Below are 10142 nucleotides of genomic sequence, written 5' to 3' on the forward strand. Positions count from 1 at the left end.
GCAAAGAGAAAGGAAGTAAGTAAAGGGGAAATGATGGCAGAAGAAGATAGTTTGTATTTTTGTAAATTGAAAACAGTTGTTTGCGACTGTTCTATTTATTATCCAGCTGCTTTGTAGCTTAAGTACAGTTTGAGTATTGAGGTTTCACGTCGGAGCAGAAAATGACTAGGTTTAACTTACAAGTCGTTTCACTTCCTCTCAGGAATGTTGTTCTGTATATCCGTGTCATCACAGTATTTCTGTACAGGGGGGCTGATCCAGTCTCATCCCTAACACTTAAGTCGTGCTGATCTGTAACTGCAGGGAGTAGAAAGGGAGAGCAAGGGAACAGCTGTGTCATCTCTATAATTTTGTCTGGAGCTGCGGCAATGTGAGGAGTAATTTTGGTTTTGGTTTCATGTCTGGCCCAGTTCTCATCTTACTCCTCTGGTGCAGGTTGCAGCAGTTACTGCTCTCATACCAACCAAGTCTTTACAGTGACTAATGATATTAGATAATTTTGCAGGATATATAGATAGATAGATAGATAGATGGATAGGAGTTTTTCACAGTAGGACATGCCCAGGTGTTCACATTAGCCATGACTCTGCTCCATTCAACAGTCCAACAGCTGGGAAATGTAGTTGCAGACATTACTCAAACAGGAGGAAGCAGTGCATTCTGGGAGAGTGTTTTTAGCTGCAGATGAATTGGTGCTTTAGTGAGAATGTACAGCAGCAGAATGTAATGTACGTATGTGCTATATACGACAAGACAAACCACAGTGACCGTGTAAAAAAGGAACACGTCACCCAGAGCAAATATATGGCTCATTGAGGTGTTTTTAATATTTTATGGACAACACTGGAGATCTGAGACACAGAGGAATGAGATGTACAACATAAATAAAAATGTATGTGTTATGTTAAAAAAACGTCACTTAGGTTGATGAGTCCCAGTCACTGATGCTACAGAGGGCTGGTTGCCTGTTTATTTAAAGCCTATTAATATTGAACGCACCAAATTCGACACAGCACTTCCTTGAGCCCTTAACAATACATGTGTCAAGTGTGAGGCCGATAAGGTGAACGGTTAACGAGATATGCTTTCCACATACAGATAGAGATTTCTGGAATTAGTAGATAGATAAAACTATAAATCATCACCTGCCTTATCCTTTAAATCACATCGCACTCCTACTAAAGTATAATTTATTACAGATGAGACAAGGTTTCAGCAGATTCATACAAAGGGAAGTGGGGAATTATGTCATTTTACAAAGCCAAAGAAAATGTATTATATCATTCATTTAGTCAATAATTAGCAGTGATTGACTTGAATAATGTGTAATCAGAATGAGAAAGATATGGAGAAGAGGAGCAGTGAGGAGTATCAGTCGGAATGAAGGAGGGGTGGAAGTGATGGGAAGTGACAGGAAGTGAGGGTTTAAAGGTGGCAGGAAGGAACTATGTCCCAGTGATCAATGAAAGGATGAAAGGCCGAGAGAGTAGTTAAGGTTGAGAGTCACGTCTTCACTCCTGTGTCACCAACCAGCACTGGAGGAACTCGTGTTGTAACGTTAGCGAGAATAAGGACGTTGTTTTTATTTTTGTATTGATGATGAAACTCGATTTAAACAGGAGTCGAGCATGATCAATGCCTGCATGCATGCGTGGGTGTTGGTGTTGAGTTTGTGCGTGTGTGTGTGTGTGTGTGTGGAAGAGGCGGAGGTACAAGCACAGCCACTCTCCAGGCCTCCCACTCAGAGATACTGTAGCTCTGTGGCGGCAGTATCCATGGTTACACCGGAGATATCACTTTTCCCTCAACTATAAATACCGCTAGTGGGGACACCTTGACACATGCATGCGCACACAAACACACTAACGGATACACACACACATACACACTCAACTTGGCATGCTGGTCTTAGAGGTGGTGGAGACAGAGAGATTGTGTTGCATCTGTACAGTTTGACCACACACACACACACACATGCACACACACAAGTATCCGCTGAAGCTGTGTGTTTTATTAACATATCATATAACCTCCCTGCTGCACTTTTTCCCTCGGTCTGGAGAGTGATGGTTCTCTGCACTGCAACTACATGTTGTGTGTTTGCGAGAGTGTGTGTGTGTGTGTGTGTGTGTGTGTGTGTGTGTGTGTGTGTGTGTGTGTGTGTGTGTGTGTGTGTGTGTGTGTGTGTGTGTGTGTGTGTGTGTGTGTGTGTGTGTGTGTGTGTGTGTGTGTAGAAGTAGATTATGTTTCTCAAAGTGCGTTAAGGATTAAGTTGTTGCTTAAATCTGTGCTTTCTCATTTGAAATGTGTCTTTGTCTGTGTAGAAGTGCTGGGTCTCTGTCTTTTTTTCTTTTTTTTGTCGTTTTTTTTAATCACGTTTAAACTTTCCCCCTCACAAACACTTCTTTTCAGGATCGCCCAGGAGCGCTCTGTGTGTGGAGGAGCGCTTGATTTCATGTTGGGAGTGAGGGGGGGGTGACTGTGTTCAGACGGGTGGGAGTGGGCTCATAATGGAATTTTCCCACAGAGCCAATTAAATCCCCCTAAGATGTTCTGCTGTGCTTTTAATAATATTCACACATTCACACTAATAATTGAAACACATGGAGTCTGGAGGTTGACTCCAGCAACACTGACTCTCTTTCTTTTTTTTGTTGTTCATTTTTAATGTTGCTTGCTGTTTCAATCCCAACGGAGCCTGGTTGATGTTGGGCTTTAATTTAAAAGTCTCAGAGGTCAGCTTGTCTTTTTACAGGAACGTCACAAATATATATACGTTTTTATACATACATTGTTTTTTTTTCTCTTTCTTTCTTTATCCCTCTTTTGTTTTTGTAGAAATCTCTCGTTCAGGTTTCCGAGAAGGTAGGCAACATCCCAAACGTTAAATATAACCCCTTGATATATACGTATTTTCTCCTCATATATATATTTTACATATATATTTATATATTTCCTCCCCTTTTGGTGTTTTGTGCAGCTTTTTTGTTGAAACCTTCTTTTTTTTTTGCCTTGAGCCTCATCATTTCTCCTATTTTTTTCTGTGGTTGGCCCTATTTTTTTTTTTGAGCCCTCTGGTTTTGAGTGCCGTGTTTTGGCCTATTTTTATTTTATTATTATTATTTACTAACTACCCCTCTCACCCACTCACGCATTGAACTCACTCACTCCATCATCACGCAGCACAATAATACCTCTTCCTCCTCGTCCCTCCATCGTCCCACCATCCTCTTCCTCATCCCTCAATCACCCCCATTTTTTTTGGCGGGTAGAGTGTGTGTGTATCCATCCCCCCCATAGCGCCACAGATTCAGGTCGAGTTGTAATTGTGCAATAGATCAAAACTTGTCCCTTCCTGCTCTTAACCCTTTGCTTTTCCTAGATTCACATGCAGGTAATATCCTTCTGTTCAGCCCAATAGAGAGCTGTGTCCAAACCTTTAAAAATTGTTCAGGTAATAATCAAATAACAATTGTTATCCCACTCACCAAACTCCTATATATATTTTTTAATTTCTTAAAGAAGCTCATGGATAGGAGAAGTGTTTTGCGTTGCAAACAGATATTCCTGCTAACATCTACCAAACCATCACCCATCTCACCTTTCTGCTCTCATCATCAGTCTGGTCACAACAAATAAAATTTCCTCGGCCGAAAAGACAGAAGTTGTTCCTTTTTATATTTTTTTATATTGTGAAATATCCCCCTGGGAAGGCAGCGTGTAGTGTCAAAATAATAATACGTCCCTGACTGTTGTTGGTATTTATGGATGGATGGAAGTAGAGAGGAGGAGAGGACCCAGGAGGGACGGGGCTGCAGTGTTTCTCAGGCTACACTCTTTTTTTTTTTTTCTGGAGGCTGCACTCGTTTCTTTCTCTCTTCCGTTTCTTTCTTTTGTTGCTCTGTTTCTCACTGTGGCACTGGCTCTCTAACAACAGCAGCAGCAGCAGCAACAGAACTGGATGGCTTTGACCTATTCTTGCTGGAAAAGATCTTAACGCTGTGAACACACACACACACATATATTTGCACTGACACACCCTACATTTGCATAAACCCACACACAGTCACTTCCATGTAGATATTTGCACTGTATGCAAATGTTAACCACTCGTTGACACATTTTACACCATGTACAAGCTGAACACACATTTCTTAACCTTGTGTCACAAACACACACACACACACACACACACACACACACACACACACACACACACACACACACACACACACACAGTGTGCTAGCTTCTTTTTACCAGCAGGTGGAGCAATTTCCTTATTAATCTGGACCATTGCTCCACCGGGTGGTTGGAAGATGTAATATTATTTGAATTCCGTGTTCTGTTACCTTCAGTATTTGTATGTATGTAGGAATAATTAATTGATAGTTGATTTATAAATATGGGACAAACATTTTATTGAGCTGTTATTATAAGAAGAGATTCTAGTTACACATTTTTATTAAACGCAGTGGATCAAATAGTCGTTTTTCCTTGGAATTCAGTGCCATTTTGCATCCCTTCACATTTAGCCTACTCATCACTGGGCATGCAAAATTGCACAAATTATTTGCCTTTATTTTTTTGTTTTATTTATCTAAGCGTTTTCATCATTTGTTTCCACTTCTCCACGTCATTTCCCATGTGCTGTTTTTAACCATGTTTCTGTTGCAGGGGGTATTTTCATAATGTTTTTGGTTTTGTTTTGTTTTGTTTTTAATGGGGCAAAACAGGAATGATACATTTCTTCCTCAACATAATGAATTTAGGACCATGACCTGTTTAAATTTGTCATGTGTGTGTGTTTGTCACTTTCCATACACTGTCTGCATGTGTCCTGCTGTTGTCTTTGTGCGTCTTTGTTGTTGTGTGCTTGTCTCCCTGCACTTTGTCTGTGTGTCATGTCTGCTGGGATGAGAGAGAATATTTGTGTCTGTGTTACGTGTGCGTTTTACAGGCTGCAGTTCAAGTATTGTTAAAATAATGTTGGTTAGGTTTTCAGGGAGTGTGTGTTTGTGTGTGTTATAAACAGCCAGTGTGTATGTGTTATAAACAGCCAGTGTGTATGTGTTATAAACAGCCAGTGTGTATGTGTGTCCACTGTTACTAATATAGTTATTAACACAGTGCTTTAGCCACAGGACCCGCCCTCACCATGCCGACCATTCTGTTCCAAACCATTCCATCCCAGTTCAAAATGTTCCATTTCACATTTTGTTGACAATGTCCCATTTTCGTTAGGATTCATCCCATTCTATTCCAAGCCATTCCATTCTGTTGTAGCACTTCAATTCTGCTCTAAAAAGAATCCTCTCATTCTTTTCAGAACTTATATTTGTAACTGCACCAAACTGGTTCCATTTCAGTTTAGGTTGTTTTTTTCTCCATTGAGTCCATTCACACTCGTTTCAGTTCCATCCATCACCTTCTTCTGATCCGTCCTGGAGCTGGTTGTACACGTTCTCCACATAAACTAGTTCTGAGAGTAATGGAGATTATTTGCTATAAACATTTACACCAATAACTGGCAGCTGTAACTGTTGCATGGATGAGGTAGACGGCCATTCATCTCTGATATATACCTATACATGGCATCAGGACCACAGCAATGCATTGTGGGCTGTGACATCCTCAGGTGACTCTCCCGCCTGTGACATAGCTGGCATCGAATTGGACACTTGGCATCAAGGTTGTTGTTTTTCTAAGTGGGGGGTTTGGAACATGGAGTCAGGCATGGCGAGCAGCGGGCGCCGTGTGCAGCCGGCTGATTTTACTCTGTCAACCAGATGTTGGCCTGTGGGCCTTCAAAAAAACAAACGACTAAACTTGTGTTGATTTTTCTCGAGGAGTCCGTATGAGGGAGAGGGTCGGGATGAGGGGAGCAGGTGAGATACAGAACAGCCCGAAAAACCAAAACCCCCCCCCCAGGCTCCCCCCCCCCTACCACTGCCTGCCAATCAGTAGACTGGAGCCAATCAGTAGATGATCTTTTGAGCTTGTTGTGAATGGCTGGGAGAGTGGGGGGGGGCGGCGGCAAGCTGGGGTGTCCTCTATAATCAGTTGGTGATGGTGGTAACTGCTTAACCAATCAGGGGAGATTAGCAGTGAATGGGAGCATCCCGGAAACTTGGTGTGGAGGTTGACCTGCATGGTGGTGAGATTGTTTGTGTGTGTGAGGGGAAATCAGAGTCCAAGTACCCAAATGTGTGTTTGTGTGCAAGTACACATGAAATATCTCTCACACACACTCAAGACGTAAACACACGCACATCTTTGTGGTCTGAGAGACACAAACACACACAGGGGTACTTTAATTGTTTTGCTTTTTGTCTTCATTCATTTACACCTCATCATCTTTCAATCCTTCCTCTCCGCCCCCCTCTTTTTGTCTTGCCTTTTAAAACAATAATTCTCACACTTTTCCTCCTCTTCTCTCTTTGCTCATGTCTTCTTCTCTCTTTTCTCTCTTCCCACACTCCTCTCTCATCTCCCTTTTGACCCATCCTTCCTCTGTCTCCACCCGCCCATCCCTTCATCCAGGTCCATGCTGAGCAGCACGGTGGACAAGTCGGAAAAGACGTCCGGTGGCGTTCTCTCCACCTCTACCAACAACGATGAGAACAACTCCTCGCCAGGATCTGGTAACACCGGTGCGTAGAGTTTCGTCGCCGTCTGACACAATAAACGAAGGAGAGTGATACTGAACGACTTGAGTGTCGTTTAAATCATTTCATCTGTCATGGCTTCGTTCAGTGTTTCGGTCACGACCTGAGAACTTTCCCATGTTCTATTCTATATTCTTCCCGTTTTTTCCCACACACTTTGTAATCTTCTTCAATTCTTCCTCTCCTCTTTCCCCTCGTCTCTCTTCCATCATGTTTCCCTCCTGTCTCTTGTCACGTGTGTTCTCCTTTAACTTGTCTTCTATTCCTGGCCTTAATCACCACTTGTGAATTACTCTGCAATTATCTCTCCTTCCCTCCGTCCATTCTTCCTCTTGATTGCTCATCTTTCACCCCCCCCCCCCATCCTCCTCTGCAGGTGGCACCGGCACCCCTCCGGCCATCGGCATCCAGAAGGACCCGGCCAAGCCCCGCTCGTTGCGCTTCACCTGGTCCATGAAAACCACGTCATCCATGGAGCCCATGGAGATGATGCGTGAGATCCGCAAGGTGCTGGACTCCAACAGCTGCGAGTACGAGCTGCGCGAGCGATACATGCTGCTGTGCGTCTCGGGCAACCCGGCACGCGACGACTTCGTCCAGTGGGAGATGGAGGTGTGCAAGCTGCCGCGGCTCTCCCTCAACGGCGTGCGCTTCAAGCGGATCTCGGGCACGTCCATCGCCTTCAAGAACATTGCCTCAAAGATCGCCAACGAGCTCAAACTGTGAGCGCGGCGGAGCAGCGAGGGGAGATTAAAGGGTGGAGGTGGGAGGGTGGGGGATGGCGAGGATGAAGGTGGTGCTGTAGGTGTGTTAGGGAGCGCTGCGGAAGTCAGGGCGTAAGCTAAAGGGTGGGATCACTTTAAAAACAACACGATTGTCATGGAGACAGGTCTGACGTAGGGCTATTGGTTCTCTGAGACTAGAAAAACATTTCTTTTCTAGAAGTTTTGTTCCTTGCGTTCTCGAGGCCCTGCGATCAGGAACTCTGAGCTGATTTCCTCTGAGTCGTGAAGTACTTACAGACCGAGGTCTTCTCTCTCCCTGCTGTTTTTCTTTTGTTTTTTTTGTTAAGTTTTGGTCACGTTCTACTTAGACGTTCCACTCTTCTTCTGCATGTTCGATCTGCTCTCTGTTTTTTTTAAGGAGTCACACTTTGACCGCTCCTGTCACTTCTTCCTGCTATTTATTCCGTTTCTCTGCACGGTTCTGCTGGGTGGGCGAGGGGGGGCGGGGACGGGTTGGTTGGAGGACAGACGGAGACGAGCGGAGGAACGCTGAGGGAAATCTACTCTCTCTCTGGATCTCGGAGTGATCGACGGGACGTTTGGAGCCTTATTATGCTGGAAAACTCAAAAAGGAGTTTCTGATTGAATTCGTGGTGATGTCGTCCAAAACCGAACAGACTCCAATCGAGCTAGGACTGAAGCCCACACACACACACACACGCACACACCTACGCACACACCTACAGTTGGATATTGGATGGACAAACTCTGCTGTTGTCGGCTAACGGACGCTCTCCACCCTCCACCTTCTCCCTTCACACACACACACACTCACTCACACCTCTTCACCTTCACTCTCTCCCTCTGACTAAAACCGAACTCGGCACAAACACATCCATCTTTTCACCTCATCACTTCCTGTCTCTTCCTCATTTCCTTATTTGCTTTGTTTATTTCTCCGCCACCATCGAGTCCGAGGAGGCCAGTTCGACTTATTTGTCACCATCTATAGCGCGGGGCTGCGACTTTTTACGCCCCGTACCTTTTTTTTATTTTAAATTTATGGCTTTTTAAAAAGAGTTGTGCACTGGAAAAGGGGGCGTATCGGCACCTGGGGAGGGAAGGACACTTCGTTGGGGGGGGGGGTTTTACGTTGGATTTTACGTTGCCTTTCTTTGAAGAATTAAAAGTTGGGGTTTTGTTTTCGTTGCATACGTCAGCACATAAACGTTGGAATGATGATGAAACTGTTATATTCTTCTTTTTTTTTATGTTTTATGTTGGTATCACATTGGTTGGCATCACGCCTTCATATCCAGAATGTCAACCCTGAGCCAACACATTGTCCCTCCCCCCTTTTCTTTTTGTTTTCCTCCCCACCTCGACATCACCCTCCTCTCAGCTACACATATTCCCAAAGAGCAAACACACAAACAAAAAGGCGTCATCGGAGTATGTAACAAAGCAGAACGCGTGTGTGTGTGAGTTTAATTATCACTGGAAAGAAAGAAGAAGAAAAAAAAACTAAAAGAAACTACAACAAATGGTGAATTATCTTTTTTCTTCAACTTTTAATTTGATAATATATTTTTGTGTCGTTTAAATTTTTGGGGTTTGTACAGATTAAGATTTCTTTGGGGGGAGGGTGGGGGGGTGGACTGGTTGTGTCAGATCATATCATTGCTGCCTTTTCGGTGTAATGCACCTTTAACACACAGACACACACACACACAGCTCGTAATGTATGGGAATAAACACAAAGCGCAGGAGTTATCGATGTATTTAACGGCGGCGATGATGATGAAGGTGGTGACGACTACTGTTCGCTCATTTTTTTTTTTTCTTCATTTCGGCCATTTTTTACAATTTTATTTACTTTGTCAGTTATCTTTTTTTATAGCGTTGTCGATCCTGTAAAGCAGGAACGATGTTTCTCACATTGAAGCACACATTCGCTCAACAACAACCCACACAAACCAATAGAAGTCACTTCTTCCACAATAGTTTGTCGAAGCAGAACAAAACACACACACGTGAGCGGGGGTTCGAGAAGGGGGACAAGGCTGAGTCCCGTCAGCTGGTCGCACCTAACTTAACACTTTTCTTTCTTTCTTTCTATCACAATGACACACTGTCGTTTATTTTTTTGTTTTTCTTTCAGTTTTTAATACGTCAAATTTTTCTTTTTAAAAAGTTGATCATTGTATTAAGGTGCTGGGTATTGGATTCTAATTATTATTCTGGCTGTTGCTGTTATATTATCTCTTTCAGGGTTGATTTTATTTTACCTTTTTTTTTTTTTTGTTTCGTTTTACATTGCTGTAATTTACATTGATTTTAAATGTGTTTTTTGAGCAAACTGTAACTGTAGTGGTGGGTTTTCGGGGGCTGGGAGGGGTGATCAACTCCTGAAAAATGTATTATTTGTTTGTTTGTTTTTTTTGTGCAAAGACAAAATGATGAAAAATTACAATGATAGTAATAAAAACAATGATATAATAATAGTTTGGGGTCTGAAATTCGTTATGTGAAGCTACGTGACCGTCTCTCCCCACTGTGTCAAAGTTGGACACACTCACAGAGATCTGTCCTCGAAATGTCCGACTTTTTAAACTGATATCCGTTTGTTATTTTGAGTCAACAAAAAAATCTAGAAAAAAACCCGCCTTTCTCCCAATGTCTTTTTTTTTTTTCCTGACGCTTACTGCATCCTTCCAAGTTTCATAGAAATCCCTTCTGTGTTGTTTGCGT

The 10142-nt window shown here is 43.0% G+C and overlaps 1 protein-coding gene across 16 annotated transcripts in view; it reads left to right on the forward strand.

The window, feature by feature from the left end:
• The window catches only part of mark2b (MAP/microtubule affinity-regulating kinase 2b), a 46989-nt gene extending 38078 nt beyond the window's left edge, over positions 1–8911 (forward strand). For 8 of the 16 annotated variants that reach the window (XM_034615584.1, XM_034615593.1, XM_034615588.1 and 5 more), the window contains 4 exons: positions 2839–2865; positions 5848–5886; positions 6542–6651; positions 7043–8911. In XM_034615584.1, the coding sequence (XP_034471475.1) occupies positions 2839–2865; positions 5848–5886; positions 6542–6651; positions 7043–7392 (526 nt within the window). In that variant the 3' untranslated portion in view covers positions 7393–8911. The remainder of the gene's footprint in view (positions 1–2838; positions 2866–5847; positions 5887–6541; positions 6652–7042) is intronic. The other 8 variants (XM_034615586.1, XM_034615591.1, XM_034615598.1 and 5 more) reach the window with 5 other exon arrangements.
• The last annotated feature ends 1231 nt before the right edge of the window (positions 8912–10142 follow it).

This window comes from Hippoglossus hippoglossus, chromosome 18 (assembly GCF_009819705.1).
Source record: "Hippoglossus hippoglossus isolate fHipHip1 chromosome 18, fHipHip1.pri, whole genome shotgun sequence".
Lineage (NCBI taxonomy): Eukaryota > Metazoa > Chordata > Actinopteri > Pleuronectiformes > Pleuronectidae > Hippoglossus > Hippoglossus hippoglossus.